Genomic DNA, 26,892 nt, shown 5'->3' on the forward strand with positions numbered 1-26,892 from the left:
TAAAACATCAGCAGGAGGACCAGATAGAAAAATTAAACAGCTCTTAATAGGCCATTTTCCTTGAGTCATGCTGAGAACTAAGTTCCCAAGTAACTGATATATAATCAGGATGCTGCAATAGGGAGTGTTGTTGCATCATTGTAGATGCTGCCTTAGGACAAATTATGCTGGAAGAATATTAAAGATGCAAGAGGAAACTGGTGCCCTGGTCAACATTCACCCCTTTGGCCTACATCATCAAAAATTCATGATCTGTCAGTCATCCATATATTCTTGGTTCTGATATGTGCCACTGTGATGCTTTAGAAATGAAGCCATTGGTTGTAAACTTTAATTTAAAAAAATATGAAGGCATGATGAGATGCTACATAAATGCAGCAACTTTTATGCATTGAAGTGATCACTGTCAATGATTATGGAATGCAGGATGGAGAATGGGAGCAGTTCTGGTTGAACTGACATCCATTGTTAAATTGGCGATGATGGAAGAATCTTGGTGATATCAATATTATTTTCTTTTAAAATTGTTATTGAGTTATATCCTTTGAAACATGTCCTTCAGTCCACTGAGTCCATGTCGGCCATCTAACACCCCTTTACATTAATCCTGTATTTTTTTTAATTCCAAAATTTGATCTAGGGGCAATTTACACTGGCCAGTTAACCCAATCCATGTGTCTGTGGTTGTGGGAAGAGGCAGAGCACTGATGCCTCACAGCACAATTGCAGGATTTGAATAGGATATCTTTGGTCTGTGTGTGGTTTCTAACAGTTCCTATTGTCACAGCATGTTTGTGATAATTCAGCATTAAATTTGGTCTGAATGTTTTGTTTTCATCCTGTTCCCTCAATTGTCCTGAAATCATGAACACTCACCTGTAGATTATACTGAACCAATTACAGGTCCTGGGATATTGTCTGAGAGTCTTTGAAAAGCCAGTTTTATTTTAGTGTACTAATTTTTTTTGTTGCCCAGGACATCAAACAGTGGAGTGTTCAAGTGTGAAGGTTTGCAGAGCATAACACCCTAGTGATGACATTTTTTGATGCTGAAAAAGCATCAAAACAGATCTCTGTAGAAAATGTTGAATTCTGTACTTCTGTGAATATATAGGGAAGTATTTTTTAATGTCTAATTGTAATCTGTTCAATATCAAGATTGTCATGTAGGTTGGCTATTCCTTGGAAAGGAATGCAACCCCATCAAAACCAGCACTGCTCTGTGTGAGTGTGTACACACATATAACTACCTTCCAGATACGAAGGTCTTTTAAGATTGTACTGATGGAGAAGAACTTGTTCTGGTTTATGTATTATTTAACATGTTATATAAATGAACCAACTCTGTAATGTATGATCTTATCTTAAAATTTATCATCAGTGTAGAAGCACAGTTTGTTCTTGTACTGTTCACCAAACAATGTTCTTCCCTGCAAGGTGAGATTGTGATCTCTCTTCATTTAGTGTGTACAGTGGGGATTCTGATGTCGATCCCAGAATGAGTTGTGCATGCCCTTGGAATTTTTCATGATAAAATTATGGAATAATTTTATTGCACCGCACAAGCCTGTGGAAATAGAATTCCAGTGTTGCCTGGATGCATAACAAAGTGCAATTTGTCAAGAGAACTACAGACCTTTAGGGAATATGGGACTGATTAGAAGGCTGTTCCACACATGTGGTCCTGGTATTAAAAGAAGTGACCTGTGCTTTCAAACTTCTGATTTGAATGCCATTACCTTTATCACTTGAGAACCCATTGATGCTGCTGATCAGTGCTTCTCTATGGCTGATTGCAATGTTGCAAAACCTTATGACTCACTTAGGTAAAATCAGTAATGGCTTCCAGAGCATTGCACCATTTTTTAGATGGTCAGTCTTGTACGGCTGATAGCATTTTACTAGTATAAGAAGTTTATACCAATGATTTTGTTGCTGTGACCAGCCAGGTAGCCTGGAGTTTCTGATGTATTTTGTCATGGTTCCAGCTAAGAACTCGTACTTTATTGTACTTTCCAGATATAAACCTAGCCCTCAATGTAAACAGTTCATGTAAGTTTTGAGCGTTTCTGGGGCTACGTTTACCCTCCACATGGAAGCACTTTTGATTATTTAGCTGATACAGCTTTTGAAATCTATATAGCTGATCCAAGCTTTTGAAATCTATATAGCATTAATTTGTCTTAATATTCCACAGAAACAAGTGACCAGACTACTGATTTAAGTCAGAATTCTATTATTAAGGTGTAAAAGATGGTCATTGTTGACCTGCATGTTTGTGGTAGATAAAGGATTTGTTTTCCCAAGAAGATCTTGAACATTTTTATGCCAAAGGTGGTGAAATCAGATGGCAGCAAGATTTTTGCTTTGTTTAAAAAGTTACTAAGAAGACTTCCTTCTCGAATGATTGAGGCATTGGTTTTATACAGTAGGGTGGTCTCACCTGAGAACTGTAATCGGTCATTAGGTCCAAAAGATGTTGGACAAATTTTCCACCAGGATTCGTGACTAGATCACAAGACAAAGGAGCAGGAGTAGGCCATTCGACCCATCGAGTCCACTCCACCATGAGCTATTCTCCCATCTAGTTCCAATTTCTGGCTTTTTCCCCATATCCCTTGATACCCTGACTAATTAGATACCTATCAATCTCCTCAAAACCCTCAATGATTGTGCCTCCACAGCTGTATGTGGCAACTAATTCCATTAATCCACGACCCTCGGGATAAAAAAATTTCTCCTCAACTCTGTTTTAAATGGGTATCCTCTAATTCTAAGACTGTGACCTCCTGGACTCGGGCACCAAGGGAAACGGCCTTTCCACATCTACTCTGTCCAACCCTTTCAACATTCAAAATGTTTCTATGAGATCCCCTCTCATTCTTCTATACTCTAATGAATACAATCCAAGAGCTGACAAACGCTCCTCAAATGTTAATCCCTGCATTCCAGGAACCATCCTAGTGAATCTTCTCTGAACTCTCTCCAACATCAACACATCCTTTCTAAGATGGGGGGCTCAAAACTGCACACAGTATTCCAAATGGGGTCTCACCAGTGCCCCATAGAGCCTCATCAGCACCTCCTTACTCTTATACACCCATTCCTCCTGAAATGAATGCCTACATAGCATTCGCTTTCCTTACTGCCGATCCAACCAGTCAAATCATTTGGATCCCAAGTACACCCTGAAGTGCAATGACCGGCCAGTTTGTAGGTTAATTGTAAATTGTCCCGACAATTGGACAGCGTGGCTCGAAGGACCGGAGGCTTGTTCTGCACTGTATCTCAAATAATGAAAATCAGCAGTAGCTCTTTACTGTTAGTAAGCTCCTCCAGTGGGGCAGGGCAGAGCAGACTTTCACAGATTTCCTAAGTATGCATTAGGAATGTTTGACCGGAAAACGGTGAGTAGCCCTTTAATTCAAAATCACACGATGGAATCCTGAAATTAAAAAAAAACACTACTTGGTGGGGGTGGAAATCATCAGTTCCTGGTGAACTGTCTTTATCCTGAGATGTCCATTCCTGCTGCTCTTTCTGGAAATGCTGCCTGCTGAGTGTTTCCAGTATTTTATGTTCCTGCGCAAGTCTGTGTGCATGTCTTAAATGTTTCACTTCTCTTAATTCATTAAAACTTCCTGGGTATTTGTCGAAACCTTCACATGTATTCATTTTCGGGTATGGATACTCGCTGGCAGACTTCCTAAGATCGCAGTCAGGTCTCTCAGCGATACTGATCTGGGATCTCTATCTGCCTTCCGAAAGATGCAACTGTATTATCTCTGGAGCATGCCCTATGAGTACGTTTATCATTTGGTTAGATAATACAGTAGCTTTATATCCTGTGATAGATGTTCCTGCGCTATCTACATCACAAACCCCAGCAGCGTCATGTGGTTAAAGTTTCTCCTCTAACTCGCTCTTAGAGTACATGTTCGAAACTATATCAACCATTTGTATTTAACCCTGGCTTGACTGACCATGCACAACAGTTCAGATGAGATGTTTCACAAAGGAGAGTATAAATTAAGATGATGAACTGAGCCCTCATTTTCTCAAATGCATATAACAGTTGCTAGAATGCCATTATATGCCAACTTAAATGAATACAATTCAGGGCATCAAAGAAAGATTTTGTATCACCGGCATATAGCGAGAGATTTGTTTAACGGCGACAGTACATTGCAATACATAGTAGTAAAAGCTAAATTGCGGTAAGTATATATATTTTTATAAAAAAGGTACTGCAAAGGGAAATACAGGCTCATTGGCGCTTCAGGAAAAGCTGCTCCTGAAAGGCTGAGCGTGCCATTTCGGGCTCCGTTCGATGCAATTTGATGGTTGAGTAGCGACGCAGCACCAACTTTGTTCTCAACGTCAGTGAGACAGACGTCGTGCCTTAGTGTTCCTGGGTGATGGGGATCTTTAATGATGGGTTGCTTTTTGAAGATGTCCTGGATGATGGGGAGGCTAGTGTACGTGATGAAGCTTGCTGAACTTAACACTGCCGCTTTTTTCGATCCCTGTAAAGTGGCCCCATCCATGCAACCAGTTAGAATGTTCTCCATTGTACATCTGTGGAAATTTGCGAGTGCCTTTGGTGACACCCAGGAACTTGAAACTGCTCTCCCTTTTCACTTCTAATCCCTCGATGAGGACTGGTGTGTGTTCCCTCGACTTGCTCCTGCTGAATTCCGCAATCTCTTCCTTGGTCTTACTGACGTAGAGCGCAAGGCTCTGCTCTATCGCTCTCCTGTACGCCGCCTCACCGTCTGAAATTCTGCCAGCAATAATTGAGTTGTCGCAAATGCATAGATGGCGTTTGAGCTGTGCCTAAGATCGCGGGTGTAGAGAAGTGGGCAAAGCACGTATCCCCGAGGTAGACGCCACTGCGTATGAATGAGTTACCTCAGGCATGGGCAAACTACGGCCCGCGGGCCATATGCGGCCCGTTAAGCTTTTTAATCCGGCCCGCAGAACTTGATGAAATTATATTAATAAACCTTGTTAACATTTTTTTCCCGCAATTCTGGCGTTTTCCCAATAGATGACACACTCTATATACATTGACCTTTGTTGAGGTGCAGCATATTACTCCACATTTGCGCTTTACTCTTTGTTCAGCTCGACCTATTTGTGTGAACAGGCGTTCAGCGTCATGAACATCAACAAAGCCAGCCACAGATCCAAGTTAACAGACCAACACCTCAGATCCATCCTGAGAGTCGCCACAACAAAACTAAATCCAGACTTTGATGCGCTGGCTAAAAAGGGAGACCAACAACACTGTTCCCACTGAAATTAAAAATAAGTTTCTTCGTTGTGTTATGTAAAAAATGCATTTGAAAATATTTTTTTCAATAAGCCTTACATGTTACATGTCATTTCTGTTAAGTGATGGACTTGAGTAGTGCGCAGGTGCACGTACGTTCTCAAAATAAAAAATGCGCTCCAGATCAAATAACGCGCTCCGCATACTGGCGCGCTCTCACTGTTCTGTCATTGTGCGGGTCGTTGTTGAGTTTTGGCACAGGGACAATTGAATAAGAAGGAGCAGGACAAGTAGACCTGCATCTCCTACTGTTTTTGAAATAAAGACAGTCAGGAGGAGAGTGATGATGATAATATCTTGAAGGATAACAGAATTTTCAGTGCTTTAAAATAATAACTGTTACTACTAAAAAAGCTGTATTTTATTCATTTAATTTTCAGTGTTTTAAAAGTCATTTCAATAAATAGCTAAATACCATGGGACTTCAAAGACAGATATTTTGTAATGCATTTGTTCATTTTCAATTGAAATTAAAGCACATGTTTTCTACATATCCCATGATATTTTATTTTCTCTTATGAGGTGTATTACCAAAACACTCCGTCCATCTACTCCTAGTCCGGCCCCCCTGTCAAATTTTAGAACCCTTTGTGGCCCACAAGTCAAAAAGTTTGCCCACCCCTGAGTTACCTTCATGTTATTCGAAAGTCTAACACGTACATACATTCCCACAGTTTTCTCTCTTTCAGCAATTGTTCTCATCAGTCTTTTTTGATTTTTCCCTAGTCTTAAACACTGGAATTTTAAAGTGAATTTTGTGTACTTCCCAGTAATGGACATCTGTGAAAATAAATCTTACTGGATACCTGCCTCTTTCCGGTCATTTTCCTATGGTCTCTGTAATTTCATCCTGCATCCCCAATAGTGGTTATTACAACAGTGTCTTGTGTTTCAAAGGTTAAAACATTCTGCAAAAGTCTGAAAAGGACGTGAAAGGTATTGCAAGAATACACGTGCTGTATGTTTAATTGTGTCCGTGAGGACTATGTGAATTATGTTGCCTTATGCATATCCAGGCCATAATTTTAAAGTCTGCAGCTCACATGAGATCTGAACAGTTAGGAGTAAGAACATAAGAAATGGGAGCAGACTTAGGCCAATTGGCCCATCAAGTCTACTCAGCCATTCAATCGTGGCTGATCCTTTTTACCATGGGTTATTGGAGTATTGAAACTAATGTATCCGATGTCTCAGTTGACACATCTTTTAATGATCACAGGACCAAGTCATCTGGGTCAACCTCCAATCCTATCAGTCTACCAATTCTCTCATGATGGTGACGGTAGTTAATTCATCCCAGCATTATCCACATTCATGGAATGTTTATAATGATTCCTAATGCCAAATGATAGTCCTCTTTAACTCCTCGCCACTAATCTCACACCTTTTCAAAGACCCAGTGTTTACCCGGATCTCTCTCTCCTTTCTATAGTCACAGTTTCTATTCCTGACGATTCAGGTTCTCTCTTGTTCTCCCCCCCCCCCCCACCTCCGCCCCCTTTTTTTTGCTGTAGCAGCAATCTGTCTACTACTAAACGTTGCCCTTGTTTTTTCCTTCACTGTCTGCTGAGCATTTGTGGTAGATTGACTGGTCCACATCTCCCTCCCCGCCAATAGCTTAGGAAGAAATGGTCAAATGGCCAGCTTCGTTTTTGCAGTTATAAAATCCCTATGTCAAATTGTGCATTTGGTAGGGAAAAATTAAAGCAATTATGAAGTGATACAAAGGTAGAGGATGCAGGCCTGCCTATGTGTGACCATAGAAATTTTAAAACGTTTAGATGATGACTTTGGAAGTATTGTACTGAGTGCCACACTGAATCATCATCCAGATTTTAAATCTCGGTGTTGAGATTCAAACTTACAACCTTCTAACTCGAATCAAGAATGCTTCTTGTAGAAGAACTATAATTAAATATCAAATTGTCCTCTGCTACATTTTGCTTTCTTTTTGACTTTTTTTTTAGCCACGCTACCAATTTCTCCTTAAACAAATCGGCTTTAATTTTACCAACAAGTGGTTATGTGTCAGATGCCTTTGCACAATACTGACTCTGCAGCTCTTTCAGAGCTTGCACGCCAGACGCACTCTTTTTCAAGGCTTTTTCCTTAGCAGCGCATGCCTTTACTACTGTCCATTCAATTTATAACATTTCACATCGCCGACAGCCGATTCCAAGTTCGCCCGTCCCCTTTCAATAATTAAAAAAAAACAGGTGTGATATTGCTACATTCCAGTCTTCTGGTGCTGGTTTTGGGGAAATCCATAATTTCCATTCTTTCGTCCCTCGGAGATGCAGATTGCCTAAACCTAGCCAGCCCATCACCTTTTGTTTCTCATTAGCCGTGTCCTTTTTACAATTTATAAATCGGAACTCTGGAATGCTCTGGTAAATTGATAGCACCAAATTTCTTGGTGTTCACCTAACGGAGAATCTCACCTGGTCCCTCAACACCAGCTCCATAGCAAAGAAACCCCAGCAGCGTCTCTACTTTCTGCGAAGGCTGAGGAAAGTCCATCTCCAACCCCCCCATCCTCATCACATTCTACAGGGGTTGTATTGAGAGCATCCTGAGCAGCTGCATCACTGCCTGGTTCGGGAATTGCATCATCTTGGATCGCAAGACCCTGCAGCGGATAGTGAGGTCAGCTGAGAAGATCATCGGGGTCTCTCTTCCTGCCATCACGGACATTTACACCACACGCTGCATCCGCAAAGCAAACAGCATTACGAAAGACCCCACGCACCCCTCAGACAAACTCTTCTCCCTCCTGCCGTCTGGGAAAAGGCTCCGGAGCATTCGGGCTCTCACAACCAGACTGTGTGAGTTTCTTCCCCCAAGCTATCAGACTCCTCAATACCCGAAGCCTGGACTGACATCTTGCCCTATTGTCCTGTTTATTATTTATTGTAATGCCTGCACTGTTTTTGTGCACTTTATGCAGTCCAGTGTAGGTCTGTTGTCTAGTGTAGCTTTCTCTGTTTTTTTTATTATGTAGTTCAGTCTAGTTTTTTTCGTACTGTGTCCTGTAGCATCATGATCCTTGTCTCATTTTTACTATGCACTGTACCAGCAGTTATGGTCGAAATGACAATAAAAGTTGACTTGACTTGACTTGACTTGACTTAAGAAGACATAAGAAGACACAGTTGGGCTTCAACTGAGTTTAAGAGCCGAGAGATAATACTACCAGACCCCACTTAAAGTACTGTGCTCAGTTCTGGTCACCTCACTACAGGAGGGATGTGGAAACTATAGAAAGGGTGCAGTGGAGATTTGCAAGGATGTTGCCTGGATTGGGGAGTATGCCTTATGAGAATAGGTTGAATGAGCTCAGCCTTTTCTCTTTGGAGCAGCGGAGGACGAGAGGTGACCCGATAGAGGTCAAAAGATGATGAGAGGCATTGATCGTGTGGATAGTCAGAGGCTTTTTCCCAGGACTGAAATGGCTAACATGAGAGGGCACAGTTTTAAGGTGTTTGGAAGTAGGTACAGAGGAGATGTCGGCGTATGTTTTTTTTTACCCAGAGTGGTGAGTGCGTGGAATGGGCTGCCGGCAATGGTGGTGGAGGCAGATGCGATAGGGTCTTTTAAGAGACTCCTGGATTGGTATGTGTAGCTTAGAAAAATAGAGGGCTATGGGTAACCTAAGGTAATTTCTAAATAAGTACATGTTTGGCACAGCATTGTGGGCTGAAGGGCCTGTATTGTGCTGTAGGTTTTCTATGCTTCTATGCTCTACCTCAGTCTATATACACTCAGTGGCCACTTTAAAAGGAGTGGAACCTGGTCTGTCTTCTGCTGCTGTAGCCCATCTGTAAGGTTCGACATGCTCTTCTGAACACCACTGTTGTAACAATTGGCTATCTGAGTTATGTCGCCTTCCTATCTGTTTGAACCAGTCTGGCCATCTCTGACATTTTTAATTAACATCATAGAACTGCTGATCACCGATTTTTCTTTTTGCTGCACCATTCACTATAAATTCTAGGGGCTGTTGTGTCTGAAAATTCCAGGTGATCAGCAGTTTCTGAGATACTCAAACTACCCCATCTGGCACCAACAATCATTCCATGGTGAAAGTCATTTAGATCACATTTCTTCCTCATTCTGATATTTGGTCTCAGCAACAACTGAACCCCTTGATCATGTCTGCATGCTTTTATGCATTGAGTTGCTGCCACTTGATTGGCTGATAAGATGTTTGCATTAACGAGCAGGTAAGCATAATAAAGTGGCCACTGGGTATATTCCAAGATTGTAGAATATCCTTTGTAGGCTGTAAAATAGTCATGATTTTGAGCTAGCTATTTCCTCTGTTTAAAAACCTGCTGATGTATTTGGAAGAGATGAGACTTGTGTGCATTAAAGTTATGCCATCTCGGCAAAACTTCTGTACTTCGGCACACGAGTTCCTGAAGTCCCAATGAAGTTTCCTTGTTGTCGTAAATGCATATTTAAGTTTGGTTTCTGTTGCGTTAGCCTCTCCCATTCCCAAGACTACTCCGCTTTTGAACAGTTTGAGGCTTTTCTTTCTTTCTACAAGTTGATGAAGATTGAGATTGATGAAGCAGAATGTGATTCAGAGCACCAGGACCTTCTGTTTGATTGGAGAGAAAGTCATCTTATCAGCAAGCAAGCTGACTGTTTGTCCTGGCACCTTCCTACCCAAGAGCATCAGCTGTGATGCCCACTGTTCAGCAACCCCATGGCACATTAGTCAGGTTGGTGTAAGGAAGACATCACATAATCAGCCCTTATGATGCCAACTTTAAGCCACATCCCCCAGAAATGGACCTGAACTCTTTCATCTGCGGAACTCTAGGTACTTGCTATTGGAATTCTTTGTCCATTCCCTGACTGATCCGCCTGTGTGCAGCCTCCAGCAGAAGGGACCTCTTTAATCAAAGTTCGATGTAAATTTCTCATGAAAGTAGAAAATTTCACCATATGCTACCTTCTGATTCATCGTCTTGCTGGCGTTCATAGTAGAACCAGGAAATACTGCATAATGAACGAAGAAACTGCACACAAAGCAACCGACGTGCAAAGGAAGGCAATTATGTGCAAATACATAAGAATAGTGAAAATATAATTTGTAGAGTCCTTGAAAGTTGCAGTCAGTGTTGCAACCTATCAAATTCTGCAACTTGTACTCAATCACTTTCTCGGTCAGATTCAGTACTGGTGTTGTCTACTGTAAGTTATCAATAGACAGTAGGTGCAGGAGTAGGCCATTCTGCCCTTCTAGCAAGCACCGCCATTCACTGTGATCATGGCTGATCATACACAATCAGTACCCCGTTCCTGCCCTCTCCCCATATCCCTTGACTCCGCTATCTATAAGAGCTCTATCTAACTCTCTCTTGAAAGCAGCCAGAGAATTGGCCTCCACTGCCTTCTGGGGCAGAGCATTCCACATATCCACCACTCTCTGGGTGAAAAAGTTTTTCTGCATCTCTGTTCTAAATGGCCTACCCCTTTTTCTTAAACTGTGGCCTCTAGTTCTGGACTCGCCCATCAGCGGGAACATGCTTCCTGCCTCCAGTGTGTCCAATCCCTTAATAATCTTATATGTTTCAATCAGATCCCCTCTCATCCTTCTAAATTCCAGTGTATACAAGCCCAGTTGCTTCAATCTTTCAACATATGACAGTCCTGCCATTCCGGGAATTAACCTTGTGAACCTACGCTGCACTCCCTCAATAGCAAGAATGTCCTTCCTCAAATTTGGAGACCAAAACTGCACACAATACTCCAGGTGGGGTCTCACCAGGGCCCTGTACAGCTGCAGAAGGACCTCTTTACTCCTATACTCAATTCCTCTTGTTATAAAGGCCAACATGCCATTAGCTTTCTTCACTGCCTGCTGTACCTGCATGCTTGCTTTCATTGACTAATGCACAAGAACACCTAGATCTCGTTGTACTTCCCCTTTTCCTAACTTGACTCCATTTAGATCTGTATCTAAATAAATATATTATAATATATAAATAAATAATATCTATGTAATTGTATCTGCCTTCCTGTTCCTGCCACCGAAGTGGATAATCTCACATTTATCCACATTAAACTGCATCTGCCATATATTTGCCCAATCACCTAGCCTGTTCAAGTCACCCTGCCTTCTCATAACATCCTCCTGACATTTCACACTGCCACCCAGCTTTGTGCCATTGGCAAATTTGCTAATGTTACTTATCATCTGTGATGAACCAGTCATGGAAGAGCATGACTCTCCGTGGAGGACTAGTGGACTAGACTAGAGTAGACTAGATGTCGACAAGCAGAAGTCAGATCCCTGGCGTTTTCACACAAAAGGGTGGTGGGTTAGTTGTAGTCACAACTTTAAGATACGTTTAGACAGACATATGGATAGGAATGGTACGAGTTAAAACTCAGGAAACTGGAATAGATCAAGTAGACAGACACCTTGGTTCTTCGGTGTCTCGGCCCACAACCTCGACTGTTTACTCTTTTCCATGGATCCCGCCCCACATGCTGAGTTCTTCCAGCATTTTGTGTGTTTTGCTTTGGATTTCTAGTGTCTGCAGACTTTCTCGTGTTTGCGATAGACACTGTGGTTTGTTGGCATGGACGAGTTAGGCCGAAGGGCCTATTTCTGTGCTGTGCAGCTGTGAATCGGGTCACTTTAACTCTGTTTTTGTTTTCCTGTCTGACCTCCTCCTGAGATATTTCAGCAGTTAGTGTTTGTTAACTACAAACAGTTAATTGTTCTTTTGTAATCTGTCTTTAAAGAGCTGAAATTAATACATAAAGTTAGCAAACGATCACTAAGGAGAGCAGAATTCAATAAAATAATTTAATTTGTGAGATTGGATGCAGTTCTCAGGGACTAAAAATAGTAGGTTCCACCGAGATTTGAACTCGGATCGCTGGATTCAGAGTCCAGAGTGCTAACCATTACACCATGGAACCACACATTACACTGGGAGCCGCTCTACTTCAAACTATAGACGGCTGTCAGTATGACTAAGCTGCAATTTCCGGCAATTAGACACGCATGATCGCCGGCGATTCTGTGGACGCTGAAATACCCGGAGTTTGAGAAATGATCAGATGTAACGATAGGAAACAGACAAAGGGGCCCTGAGGAGGAGGAGGGTGGTACGGTGCCGAGTGCGGGGCGAACGCCCGAGGCTTCGAGTTCACGTCCGGCCCAGGGAACACTCGCAAAGTGGCAAAAGCCCGGAACACCCGCGAAGAAGGGGCGTCGCAAAGCTGCTGGCACAGGGAGGATGAAGCGCCCTTTTACCGGGATTTAGAGGAGGGTTGTCTGAGCTCAGCTCCAACAGGAATCAACGGCCGCAACAAAGAGCCATTTTTGTTTGTAGTGCAGAATAGTCACCATCAGCGCATGTCCCGTCTGGTAGGTGACTCTGCGGCAAAAGACTTCGTGTTTTTGAATGCAGTTAGCGACAAACCCTCTGCGGCTAGAGAATTCGAAAGGTTCATCCCCCCCCCCCCCCCCCCCGGTGAAGAAATCTCCGTCCTGAATGGCCTCTTAATTTGAAAGTGTGGTTTGTCACCATCGAGAGGTCCCGGAGTGGGCAGACGGCAGCTTTGAACGGGATTGAGCGGCATGTCGGCACACGGAGCAAAGGCCCACGTTCACCGTCCCAGCCAGCAGCACATCTCTGGGGTGCTTGCCCAGTACCAGTCCCTTACTGGACTCAAGGTCAGGCTCTCGTTAGCATCTTCCCTGCAGAAGTGATTACCTTTAGAAGTACATTTGGGGTGGGGACAGGGTCATGCTTGTGAGTGTTCAGGTTGGAAGCACAAACTCGCTGTAACCCATCATAATTAGTTCAGTGTACCAGTGGGTACTCTGTGGCTTCCTCAATTGACATCTTAACCACTTCTTTTCCAACCTACCTTTGCACCATCAGGAAATTTAACATCAAATCGTGAGCACCTTCATGCAACTCACTGTTTGAAGTAGTAAAATGTTTAAGTCCCATCGGGCAGCAATTCCTATGTCCCACCCTGAGAAAGAATCGTTTTTGTGTAGTACAGTACTCATTAGCCGGTCAAACTACTTTCCCTGCCAATAAGTTACCCCCTACACATGATGGAGTACTGATGAAGGATCTCGGCTAAAAGCCTCGACTTATTACTCGTTTTTCCACAGACGCTGAGTTCCTCCAGCATTTTATGCGTGTTGCATTTGCAGAATCTCTCGTGTTTATAAAACTCCTCCTGGGCACGTTGGTACATCATTGGGTCTTTAAAGTTCAAAGTACGTATTGCATATGTTGTCACTACATACTACCCCGAGATTCATCATCTATCGGGCATTCACAGTGGAACAAAACAATAAAATAGAATCAGTGAAAAAACGACACACAAAGACTGATTAGCAACAATGAACAAAAAGACAAACTGCAAAAAAAACACAAATAATAGCAGCAATAAATAAGTTAATAAAAATAATACTGAGAACATGAGTTGTGGAGTCCTTGAAAGTCTCCATATATAGATTGTGGAGACGGTTCAGTGTTGAGGTGAGTGAAGTTATCCACACTGGTTCAGGACCCTGATGGCTGAAGGGTAATGCTGTTCCTGAACCAGGTCATGTTGTATCTAACACTCCTGGATCTCCCCCTTACAAGCAGCAGCAAGAATTGATGGTGGCATGGTGGGGGTCTTTGACAGTGGAGGCTGCTTTCTTGTGACGGTCCTCCTTGTAGATGTGCTCAATGGTGGGAGGGACTTCTTGTCTGGTCTGTAGTCACTACCTTTTGTAGGCTTTCCCATTCCTAGGCATGGGTGTCCCACTACCAGCCAGTCAGTGTACTCCCCACTGTGCATCTTGTCAGTTTTGGATGATATGCCAGATCTGCACAGACTTCTAAGCAGAGGCACTGCTGTGATTTTTTGTAATGGCACTCCTATGAAATAATATGACAAGAAGATATAGGAGCAGAATTGGGCCATTTGGTCCATTGAATCTGCTCCACCATTTCATCATGGCTAATCCATTTCCCTCCTAGCCCCAATCTACTGCCTTCTCTCTGTAACCCTTCATGCTCTGACTAATCAAAATCTATCAGCCTTTGCCCTAAATATACCCAATGATATGGCCTGCACAGCTGCTTTTGGCAATGAATTCCTCAGATTTTCCACTTGCTGGCTAAAGAAATTCCTCCTCATCTCCGTTCAAAATGGACATCCCTCTATTCTGACACTGTGCCCTCTGGTCCTAGATTCCCCCACCTTATGAAACATTCTCTTCACATCCACTCTATCAAGGCATTTCAACATGTGATGGGTTTCAATGTGATTAACCTCATCCCCATCCCATTCTTTTGAATATCAGTGAGTAATCAATCTGTCCTCATATGGTAATCTTTTCATACTCGTGGAACTCCTCCAAACCCTCTCTACTGTCAGCACATCCTTTCTTAGGTAAATGGCCCCAAAGTGCTCACCATACTCCAAGTGAGCCCTTACCAATGCCTTATAAAGCCTCTTTGCTTTTATATCCTAGTCCTCTCAAAATGAATGCTAACCTTGCATTTGCCTTCCTCTCCACTGACTCAACCTGCAAATGAACCTTTAGGGAATCCTGCACATTTAGGGAATATAACACCTTCAATCCTGTATTTATCACGCTTTTTGATTTTGTCACCTTGTCCTACTGACTGCAATTTTGCCCTATCATCAGCCTGTCCTTGCTGGCAGAGACAGAGCAAGGAAAAGCACCAGGGATTTAGTTACTTACCCTCTCCACCTCCAGTCCTTAAACAAGCACCTCTGTCTTTCTTCTCCTGTAGTCAATAAGCAGCTCTTTGGTTTTGCTGACGAGTTTGTTATGGCACCATTCAACTGGACTTTCAATGTCCCTCCTATATGCTGATTCATCACTTTTATCCACAGCATTCAATACTTTCAAGAACATCAATGAAATTATGGAACCTGATTCTCTAGGTGCTCTGCAAACAAGTCTTTAATAACAGCTTCTAACATTTTTGCTGTAACCTATGTTAAGCTATTGGACTGTAGCACACAATTCTGGTTTCCTTCCACTTTTGAATGAACCAATTGCATTTTTCGTCATTCATATGGAATTACCTCAAACCATGGAAACATTGTAAATTAAAAGTACTCCAACTCTCTATCATTCCTTTTTAAGACCACATCAGGGCCCACAGATGTTGTTCTGTACTGTAGCCCTCACAATTGTGATCTTCCCAATTTACAACTACATCTGGGTTGAGAGGTGTAACCTGTGGTGAAGAACAATGTAAAATCCTTGTTAATTTCACCTGCCCATGTCTTTATTTCTGTAACTAATTCCCCAGACCCACTCTCTCCAGGACCAATAATTACTTCATGACTTTTTAAAAATATTTTGGCAACTTAATATCAATTTTTATATTTCTGGCTGTCTTTCTCATATTGATTTTTCCTTCCTTGCAAAATCTTGTTTGCTGGTTCTGGATTTTGTGGAATTAATGATTTTTGCTCAGAGGTGGTGTAGCGGTTAGGATATAACTCATTAATTCCACAAAATCCAGAACCAGCAAACAAGATTTTGCAAGGAAGGAAAAATCAATATGAGAAAGCCAGCCAGAAATATAAAAATTGATATTAAGTTAGCACTAGCTGTAAGATCGGTGTCCGTAAGGAGTTTGTGCGTTCACCATCACTGCATGGGTTTCCTTTAGGTGCTCTGACTCCCCCCACATTTCAAGGACACATCATCAGGGTTAGTAAGTTGTAGGCAAGTTATGCTGACACCAGAAGTGTGGCTGATTTGACTTGACATAAAAATGATGCATTTCACTGTATGTTTCGATGCACATGTGACAAATAAAACTAATCTTAAATCTTCAAAACTTAAAAAAAAACAATGACGTTAAATATTTTGCCAACCTTAATTTATTAAATATAATACTTAGGTGAAGAGCCACAGAAAACCCTCACACATTCTGCTATTTTTGTTAGCACAGAAAAGCAGTCTGTGTGAGAGCACCTTTGGCTCTCCACCTGCACAGTCAGGGTACAGTTTCAAGATTTTCAGCTATTTTTTAACAAAAAGTCTGCAACCAGCAAAATTAAAGAGCATTTCTTAAAAAAAAACACCATTTATGATAAAGTCCTTGTCTTCGGAATACACAGCTGTCAGACCGCTCAGGTGAGCTGAGATGGGTGGGAAGCTAACAGGGCAGGTCTGTCAGCAGAGAAACAGCTGAGAGCAGCTAAACAACGTGTTGCTGTTACATTTAGTGGCCATACCTGTGGAAACAAAACAAATTTAGACAGTTTAACACATCTTTAAGCATCCACTAGAGATAAAACACACAGGATGTTTTGGTGGATCAGTTATTTGTGGTAGAACAGCTCAAAATAGGATCAAAACAGTGAGGCAACTAAGGCCAGTAAAAAGACAACAGTTTAACTTCTGTTTGCAAGTCGGAAACGGTAACTGCCAATGTACGTATTTATTATCATTTCAAACAGCAAAGGAAGAGTCACACAAGCAGGACTGAGCACGGAAGGCAGATTTCCTTTCCTGAAGGACAGTAACATCACAAATCACAACTGCCATGATAATTTAAAAAGAAAACATTACAAATTTATTTGATTGCTTGAATTTAAATTCTCCAGATGCCACGGTGGGTTTTTAAACTTGTGTCCCTTGATCAAATCCCCAGACTTCTGGTTACTAGTCCAGTAATTTAACCACTATGCCACTAAAGGCTTCTTGAGATCAGAGGATGTTAAAACTATAGATTAGTATCTAGTACCCAAAATATCAACTTTACAATCCAAAACTGGACAGCAGAGTGATGCAGTTAGTCTCCCAGCCACCTCCAGCTTCAGTGACCTCTGGTGCTGCGTGCAGTTTACATGTTCTCCTGTACTCTGAAAGTTCCCCCAGGTACTCCAGTAACCCCTCAATAGCTGGTAGGTTAATTAGGCGCAATGAAAGCAATCCCCACCCCTCCAGTGTTTGTTGCATAGTAGAAGCTGAGGGAGTTGGTGGAAATGTGGGCAGAATAAAATGGATTAGTGTTTGGTTAACATGTACATGCTGATCATGGGTGGATGGAAAAGCCATACATTTCCATACTGTAAATGAACAACATGGAATTCCTACATGTTTTACCTGGAGTCCAATCCGAATAGCAACAACCACAGCCCATCCCAATCACCAAAACATTAGTAATAAATACATTCTTTCTGTTGATCCTTGGACAATGTTCTCTCTAATTAATTATTAATATTTTTTTAATAAACAGCTCAGAGCAGGGTTTTTTTTTAAACAAGCCCTGAAAATTGTCCAGCACTTCAAATGTCACATACACACACATGGAAAACTTACTTCTGGAACTCCCACTCCCTGTTATCCAGTGGGCAAACCTGTCTGGTCTTCAGCCAACGCGAAATGCAGTGAAAATGGAATGCATGCTGTAAAAGGAGGCAGAACGAGAGTGCAGGGATTGAAGTAGTCACCAGTAGAAATGCAAATGCAGCATCTTTCATGAACAGGATAGCTATAAAGTCCTCAGGTTTTCCAAGTGAAGCTGGTAGTGTCCCGGGACTGCTAACCTTAGATAAATAGTATTAGTCAACTACTTACAAGCATTTCCTCAATGTAATTTTAGACTACCAGATCCAAAGCACGTTAAAAATGTGAGCTTAAAGGAATCAGAGACTCTTATGAGGCCCAGTCTTCACTTTGCAAGTTTGCACTCAAATGCTCAACTGCCCATTTGTTTGTGGAACAACTACTTTCAAGAGATGGCACTTCTTCCTTGAAAGAACACTTGAGCTGTGTACTCTGAGGACTCAATGTTGAATATTTCACCTCAGCCATTAATCCACTTTCACGGTTCAGAACAATGTAAATCAGATAAACATGGATGAAGATTACACAATCAGCAGCATTTATCTTTAGTGAGGGTGCTTGAGAGAAACACTGAATAAGCAACCTGGAGAACAAATCTAAATGATGCCGTTGGATTCTCTATAAATCATTCCCAACAAATGAAAGGGCCCAAATACTTCATCTCGATAAAGAGGCAGCATCTCTAATAGAGCTTCAACCCCGCAGTACTGCTCTGAAGTATGACACACAAAATGTTGGAAGAACTCAGCAAGTTAGGCAGCATCTATAGAGGGGAATAAGCAGCTGACGCTTTAGGCTGAGAGGGAAGGGGGCAGAAGCCAGAATAAGAAGTTGGGGACAGGGTAAGGCATTAGCCTAGAATATGCACCATTCAAACTATAGTTCCAGCCCCAGGACATTACTTATGTTGATACCAATCCTAGATACTTACATTACACACACCCCAAGCGACAGTGCATTCTTCTGAAGTTGCTGAAGCCTGGTTTGCTTGACATTCTATACCTACAGATCAAAGTGAAACCCAAAAACATATTACCAAACTTTCAAAAATCCTAGCTGGCAAAATTATGTTGAAGTAAGACAAACTGTAAATGGAGCTCGACTCTATGCACACTTGGTTCAGTCCAGTCATCCACCCTGCTCAGTCTTTACCAATGATTCAGGGCAAACAGTCCAGCTGTTGCCAGAATTTTTCATTTTCTAAATCTGGGCTAGATCTGCCCCATCAGTACAATGAAATATTAGCAGATATCACTATCAACAATACCAAGAGCAAGGTGCATACTTTTGTGGGGCAATAGCACTTCTGGAATAGTTGATAGTGATGACCTAACCTGCAAATAAGGGCATAATCCAACTGCTTGAAGTTTTTTTTTACCTATTGGGTTTTATATTAATGCATGTAAAACATTCCCAGGCTAACAATAGCAAAAGGGAAGCTGGGTGCAGAACTCTCTCTGTCCATGGATACCATAAATCATTCAAAAACATTCCTGGATTAAAAAAAAGAGGTTGGGAACCCCTGATTTAAACAATGAATTAACTTGGACATTAAAATTTATCTCATAAATTGTATTTTCAGTCACTTGTAGGTCCATTTATTTGTACTTAATAGCCTATGCTTTATCAGCAGCTGTCATTATTGGAAATGGCAGGTTTAGAGAGTTTTGATCTGAATGATTTGTATGTGGATTAACATTGCTCTAGCTTCAGCATTTTGCTTCCCTAGTTTAGCAGAAACAGCACTCCACCACACCTTCAGAGTCCATAATTTTTCCCCCAAGGCACACTATTCTATTTATTTAAGATCACTTGTTATTTATTACATTCCACTGAACATTTCTGGTTTTTCTGAAAATCAGTCATGTATAGATTATATAATGCATGCTTGCAAGGATGCAGGCATCTGTGAATGTTTAGTTAGTGAGAACAAGAACAAATCAGGATTTTTCCCTCCTCTTACAACCAGTTGCCAATTATGTTCACAGGATTGGCAGAGTATTGCCAAGTTTAGTGAAGACATAACTGGGAAAATATAATTTGCATCTCTGTGGTACTTTGTTTTCTCCAACAACAGAATTCAGCCACATCAGCTGGAACTGGGCTGTAAGGTTTCTTGGATATACTTGATCTGATGTCAAGACATCATGGGATCTGGTAACTGAGATTCTCAAGACCATCTCTTCAAAACCAAACAGCCTTGCGCTCCGAATTCTGGAGGGAGGTGCAGCTTGTGGGACAGGAGTTGGTAATGGAGAAGTTGGCCGAAAGATCTGATTCTGAAAGTATTACCAGGTCAAACTTTGTTACGGTTTACTGTCAGCACGTTAGATACTCACACAGATCCATAATGTGGTTTCGGCAGATAGCACAGTTATCTACCACAATGTCCCAGGCCCACAGAGCTACTGCATTCCACTGGAAACAAAAACATACCGTTAATCAAATGCTTGAATAATCCATTCACATTAAAGATCTACAAATGATGCCTGGTGAATATAACCTTGGATGAGAGAGATTACTTGGCCTAACAGAAATGAATGATGAGGGATTTGCTACAGTTGGAACAACATCAGTCTGTTAGATGATATTGATTAAGAGCAGAACATGGGTGGGGAAGCAGTTGCAACAGCCAATTCAAGTATAAAGTAGAAAAGTCTAACAATTCCATAGCAAGGACAAAGTCAGATGATGCTAAGGAGGTGGAAACTGTTTTGAGGATGGTGTGTATGTTGCTAATGGCTCATCCTGGGATAAGCTATACCAGGTTGCATACAACTGAAATTCAAAGGAAATATATTATCCAAAAAATATATATATGTATGTATGTATGTCACATTATACAACTCCGAAATTCATTTTCTTGTGTGATGAAAGAAAGCACAACAGTGCTTTCACCTCAGATGGCTGAAGAAGTTCAGCATGAGTCCCCAAGTCCTCAGGATCTTCTACAGGGACACCGTTGAAAGCATTCTGACCGGCTGTGTCACCACCTGGTACAGGAACTGTACTACCCTCAATCGCAGGGCACTATAGAGAGTGGTGTGGACAGCCCAGCACATCTGTAGATTTGAACTTTCCTCTATTCACGACATTTACAGCAGCAGGTGCATAGAAAAGGCCCGGAGGATCATCAGGGACTCCAGCCACCCCAACCACAAACCATTTCAGCTGCTACCATCTGGCAAACGGTACTGCAGCATTAAGGCCAGGATCTACAGGCTCCAGGACAGCTTTTTTATTGATGCACATTGATCTGATTGCAGATGTGACAGTATCTACATCTTAGTGTTTGGGCAATATGGTCCCACACTTCCACTCTTTATTGCTTGTACACTGCAATGGGGAGACAACAAAGTACAAACTCAATAAATCCATAGATTAATAATCATAACAGAATCAATAAAAAACCTCCAAGTTCTGTCTCAGACATTACGTGCACAGGTCAGTGAATCAGATACAGTTGAAGGTAACAGATTCTGTCTTTCCAATTTTTGTAACAAATGAGCAGTCTAACCATCTTGAGGCAGTGAAGAGGGTCGAGAGAGATGGTGGAGGTAACTGGCACATCAGTTAACGTCAGCAAGTTGACATTTTATTTACATGTGACGCTACTAATCGACAGGAGTAACAAGCCCAAAGACAGAAACAGTAGAGAATGATGGGAGAAACCCAGTACGATCAAGCTTTTACATTTGTCCCAGTATCTCTAACTTTGGCTTAGGTCTATTTTGAGAGATTATGTTTTAGAGTCATGGAGCACAGAAATAGGCAGTCCAGCCTATCAAATCTGTGCTAGCCATCAAATACCTATTCACATTAATCCGGCACGAATTCCATTTTATTCTTCCCACTCCCCAATCAACTAGCCCTTCCACTTACACAGTGGAGGGAATCTATGTGCCCAAGGGGAATCCGGAGCACGCAGAGGACAAACACACTGCAAACTTTACAGATAGCACTAGAGGTAGGATTGAAGCCAAACTCCCCCTGGAAGCCAAGTAGCCGGGAGGCAGCAGCTCTGCAACCATCGCTGTATTCTTCCCGTTTCAGAGCACAGTTTGATCTTATAGGCTTGCTGATTATTACTCTGTACCGGTTGGAGACACCAGATAGATCAAAACCGCTAGGTTTTATTTTAACATTATTGTTTTGATCAAGAACATGTCACAAGGCAAGTGCAACAATCAGTAAATCACACTGATGGCATGCAATCCACTCCAATCCAACTTTGTCTTCTATGCAGAACACTACAAATGCTCCTATTAAAACATCTAATCTCTCTGGAAATCAAGGAACTTGTTGGGGTTTGTGCAGGAGAATAGTTAGGTGAAAGATCAGCCTTGTTCTGATCATTGCAGCAGGCACTAGGAGGAGCACATAGCCTACTTCTGAATCCTTCCTCAGATATCATTACCCACGGCAGCATTGGGGAACTTAACCAGGTATTCCACTCAGTCTCACCATCTCAAACGTTCAATCCTCAGGCAGTTTCTCATCCACGAGATAAAATGACAATACGCACTCCAAAATATTTTTAGCTTAACAGAACTTGAGGCAAGAGCGTTTCTACAATCATCTGTAACAGTCTCTGAAAATTGATTTTACTAAAGAGATGCAGGAAATTGTCTCCATCATTTAAAATTCAGTGATGTGGATAAAACTGGGCAGCAGCGGGGACAGACATGAGCAAACTAAATATTTAATACACATCACTCACACAAGAGAAAAGCATATACCACCAAACCGTTCCTGCCCGCTCTGCCACTGCATGTGAACAAGAGTGATGTACAGTGATCTCAATTCTTCTTTGATGCCAATTCCCTGCAACTCTGAATTTTTTTCATATATTCACCTTAAATATATCTAATGATCTGGTCTCCACAACCCTCAGGAGCAGAGATTAATTTGGGCAACACAAGAATATATTGCTGGTTTCTAGCTATAAGAAACAAGAGTAGAAATAAACCATTCACCCTATTGAGCCTGCTCCAACATTCGATCATGGTTGGGCAGATGGGTTGTATTCTCTGGAGCGGCGGAGGCTGAGGAGAGATCTGATGGAGGTTTATAAGATTATGAGGGGCACAGATAGAGTAGACAGACAGCATCTTTTTTCCCAGGGTTGAAACATCCAACCACAGGGCATGCATTAAACGTGAGAGGGGAAAGATCAAAGGATACGTGAGGAGCAAGTTTTTTTTAAAAACACAAGAGAGAAATGGGTGTCTGGGGTGGCGGTAGAGGCTGATGCATGAGGGACTTTGAGGAGACACTTAGATAGGTACACAAATGTGAGAAAAATGGAAGGATATGGATGTGCAGGCAGAAGACATTTAGTTGTCATTTAATTACTAACTTAATTGGTTCAGCACAATATTGTGGGCTGAAGGGCCTGTTCCACGGTTGATTTATCACCCCACTTAACCCCTTTCTCCTGCTGTCTCCCTTTGACGTCTTTTCCAATGAACTAATCAACCTCTGGTGATCTGCTTCACATTCCCAAGCTTGGATGTACAGCTAACTCTACTCCTGGCCCCAGCATTCCACGTGCCCCATATTCCTAAACCACATTGCACATTTGGCCCAAATTTCCAACACCCGACTCCAGCCACCAGGTTGCAGAGAGTGGTCTCGCAGACAACAGTATATGACAAGGCAGAGTGCGGCAAAGATTCCATAATGTGTTCCTATCTTCCTTGAAAAAAATCTACCATTTTTCCACATTATGTTAGTGATATGGATGATGGAACTGATGGCTCAGGGGCCAAGTTAGCAGATGATACAAAGGTAGGTGGAGGGGCAAGTAGTGCTGAGGAAGCAGAGAGTCTGCAGAAGGACTTCAACAGTTTAGAAGAATGGGCAAAGAAGTGACAGAGGGAATGCAGGAAAGTGTATGGAAGTGTATTGAACGTTGGAAGAAGGAATAAAGACAGTCTATTTTCTAAATGGGAGTGAATTCAGAAATTGGAGGTGTAAAAGGACTTGGGAACCCTAGTACGGGATTCTCTAAAGATTAACATGCAGGTTAAGTGGACAGTAAGTAAGGCAAATGCTAGCATCTATTTCAAGAGGACTAGAATATAAAAGCAAGGAACCAATGGTAAGATGTTATAAGGCATTAGCCACACCAGATTTGGAGTATCGTGAGCAGTTTTGGACCCCATATCTAATAACAGATGTGCTGGCATTGTGGAGGATCCAGGAGGCTTACCAGAATGATCCCAGAGAAGAAAGAGAGAGTTAACATGTGAGCCTTTACTTGTTGGGAGTTTTGAATAATGTTTGGGAGGTGGGGGAATGGAAATCTCGTTAAAACCAACCAAAATTGAAATGCCTAGATAAGAGTGGGCATCAGAGGATGTTTCCAATAGCGGTAGCGTCTAGGACCACAGGACATAGCCTCAAATTACAAGGCCATCACTTTAGAAAAAAGATGAGGAGGAATTTCTCTGGCATCAATTTAGAATGGTGAATCTGTGGAACTCATTGCCGCAGACCGCTGTGAAATCCAAGTCGAGGTTGACATATTCTTGATTAGTAAAGGCATCAAAGGTTATAGGGAGAGGGCAGGAGAATGGGGTTGGGAGGGAAAATTAATCAGCTATGATTGAATAGTAGAGCAGACTCAATGGACTGAATGGCAGAATTCCCATGATTCACTGATCCACGATGGCATGAACTACACTACATTACAAACACACAGGCGCTCTGCACCACCTTTCATACTATCCAAATATCTGCCCTACTGGGCAATTCCTGCTCTATCGCTAGATGAACGAAAGGATCCAAGTGTCCTGTCACTCTACAGTTCCACACATTCAATCACAGAGCACTTCAGCACCGAGTCAGGTCAATTGGCCCATCTATTCCATGCCAGCCTACTCTTCCGACTAGTCCCATCTACACCCCGACCACAGCCCTCTCATCCAAATTACTCTTAAATGTTACAGTTGAACCCGCATCTACCAGCTTTATTGGCAGCTTGCTCCATACTCGCGACACAGCAAGTTCCTTCTTAGACATTTAGGAATGGCATATTGTTCTGATCTCATCCAACCTGGGGGGGGGGGGTAACATGTATTCTCCCTCTCAGAATTTAGCACATCTCATAGGGGTTCCCAACCTGGGGTCCAGAGACCCCTTCATTGGTCCGTGACACTAAAAAGATTGAGAACCCCTCTCCCCTCAGCCTGTCAGGCCGCTTCCAGCCGAGGGATGGTTCGGGGCCTGCGCTTGACCTACTAACGCACGAAGTTGGCAGCCTCAAACCTCAAGAGAGTCTGTCACTACCTCGCCAACTTGTCCTAAAGCAGCACCAAACTGCCGAGGCCTCCCCGGGCCCGTCAGCACCCAGGCCGCGCTCTCGTCTTGACCTCCCGCCCCCACCTATTATTGGCTGACGGCTGCGCCTCCGTGACAAAATCTCCACTTCAACTGGTCGGTTGCGGTTGTCAATCAAACTTTAAGGGCTGAATTTTACAATGACTCTTAAATAGCCCCGTTTTCTCTCGCACACTTCCGTCGCCAGAAGTGGAACTGCGTCCACCGAGTAACGGGGCCAGCCGGGTACCTTTTTAACCTCGAAGCGCTTCTTGCCGCCGCTGTTGGTCGTACTCGGTGCATCCACATCCATCGCTGTCGCCATTTTGTCCGCCCCAGCCGATTTCGGGACAGCGGCAAGCATTTGGCGCATGCGTGTTTGTGGCGTGCGCGGTGAGGGGGTGGGGCTGCAGGTGCGCCACCTGCTGGGGAAGGTTTGCCTTGACCAGCTCCGATTGCCTTGATTGTCGTCAGCAAATTCATGAACAAAACGCCAAGGAAGCCGAGGGAGAGATGGATACTTTAGGAGTGTCGCGGTAGAATGACAAGTGCACAGATATAAATATTAGAGGAGAAGTAGAAAGAATAAGAAATAAATCACTTCCTCGCTTATAGGTTGACTCATAGAGCCTCCTGGCTGAGGATACCATAGAACATTACAGCACAGTACAGGCCCTTCAGCCCTCCATGTTGTGCCGACCCATATAATCCTTTAAAAAAGTACTAAACCCACACTACCCCATAACCCTCTATTTTTCTTTCATCCATGTGCCTGTCCAAGAGGCTCTTAAATACCCCCAATGTTTTAGCCTCCACCACCATCCCTGTCAAGTCATTCCAGGCACTCACAACCCTCTGTGTAAAAAAACTTACCCCTGATGTCTCCCTTAAACTTCCCTCCCTTAATTTTGTACATATGCCCTCTGATGTTCGCAATATTTTTTTCTTCTTCGGAAAGAGAATAAGAATGACCTCTTTGGAGCAGCACAGTTGTCTTGGTCTATTTACTGAAGGTGCTCCTCCATTCAGCCAAGGTGACATGCTGAGGGTGAGAAACATTGTCCAGAATTGCCAGGATTTTCCGTCGGGTCCTTTGTTCTACCACAGCCTCCAGTGTGTCCAGTTTGACTCCTTTCTAATCAGTTTATTGAGCTTGTTGGCATCACCCATGTTGATGCCATTGCCCCGGCACACCACCGCATAGAAGATTGTACTGGCAACAACTGTCTGGTAGAACGTGTGAAGGAGAGGCCTGCATACTCAGTCCCCTCAGGAAGTAGAGACAACTCTGGCCCTTCTTGTACACAGCCTCCACTCAAGACTGTCTAGCTTTACAGTATAATCAAAACAAGCTTCCGGACAGTCTCTTCATAATAGCAGGAGACTTCAATCATGTTAACCTGCAGGATAGTTTACCCAAATTCGAGAGCAGAGCTTAGGACGATGGTGCCTAACGGCAACTCCTTTGCTTGCATCTTCGGAAACAGCTCTATTTCCATCTTTAATATCTCCTTTTTTTTTCCTTTCCAAGGTTCTTTTGAAGACCCTGACCTGGAGTTGCAAGCTGACTTTGGTTCTTTGCGGGAATGGAACCCGCTCTCAGGGCCTCACGGCCGCTGTACGTTAGTACGCCAAGGACGCAGTCTAGAAGACTAGAGTGCCTTCAGGGTTCCGGGATTTCATGGCTCTGGGGGCAGGTGGACTTGCGGTCGGTGCCTCTGCAGGAATGTGGTGTGTGGTGGGAGTACATGGAAGATCGAAAGCAGTGAGCTGGCTGCTGGCTGTGTGCCCAGAGACCCGAGATCTTTGGGCACAGAGCTCAGAAAAAGCGATGCAGCAGACTTTTAACACT

The 26,892-nt window shown here is 42.7% G+C and overlaps 1 protein-coding gene and 1 non-coding gene across 2 annotated transcripts; both read right to left on the reverse strand.

The window, feature by feature from the left end:
* Positions 1-12,205: 12,205 nt before the first annotated feature.
* Positions 12,206-12,277, reverse strand: trnaq-cug (transfer RNA glutamine (anticodon CUG)). The gene has a single exon. It is a non-coding gene; the product is annotated as a tRNA-Gln (tRNA).
* Positions 12,278-16,225: 3,948 nt separating this feature from the next.
* rbx1 (ring-box 1, E3 ubiquitin protein ligase) lies at positions 16,226-25,426 on the reverse strand. The gene is made up of 5 exons (XM_059953739.1): positions 25,291-25,426; positions 20,057-20,135; positions 18,649-18,719; positions 17,691-17,776; positions 16,226-16,600 (listed from the first exon to the last, which is right to left on the reverse strand). Exons 1-5 carry the CDS (start codon positions 25,411-25,413, stop codon positions 16,588-16,590), a joined length of 372 nt encoding a protein of 123 aa, XP_059809722.1. The 5' UTR covers positions 25,414-25,426; the 3' UTR covers positions 16,226-16,587.
* Between the last annotated feature and the right edge of the window lie 1,466 nt (positions 25,427-26,892).

The sequence above is a fragment of the Hypanus sabinus genome, chromosome 29 (genome assembly GCF_030144855.1).
Source record: "Hypanus sabinus isolate sHypSab1 chromosome 29, sHypSab1.hap1, whole genome shotgun sequence".
NCBI lineage: Eukaryota > Metazoa > Chordata > Chondrichthyes > Myliobatiformes > Dasyatidae > Hypanus > Hypanus sabinus.

Excerpts from the sequence above, each read along its gene's own strand:
- rbx1 (XM_059953739.1), bottom strand. The coding sequence starts at position 25,413 with ATGCGCCAAATGCTTGCCGCTGTCCCGAAATCGGCTGGGGCGGACAAA. Across the intron at positions 20,136-25,290 it reads AGCGCTTCGAGGTTAAAAAG|TGGAATGCAGTAGCTCTGTG; the intron begins GTACCCGGCTGG and ends TTTTGTTTCCAG. Across the intron at positions 18,720-20,056 it reads AAACCACATTATGGATCTGT|GTATAGAATGTCAAGCAAAC; the intron begins GTGAGTATCTAA and ends TTTGATCTGTAG.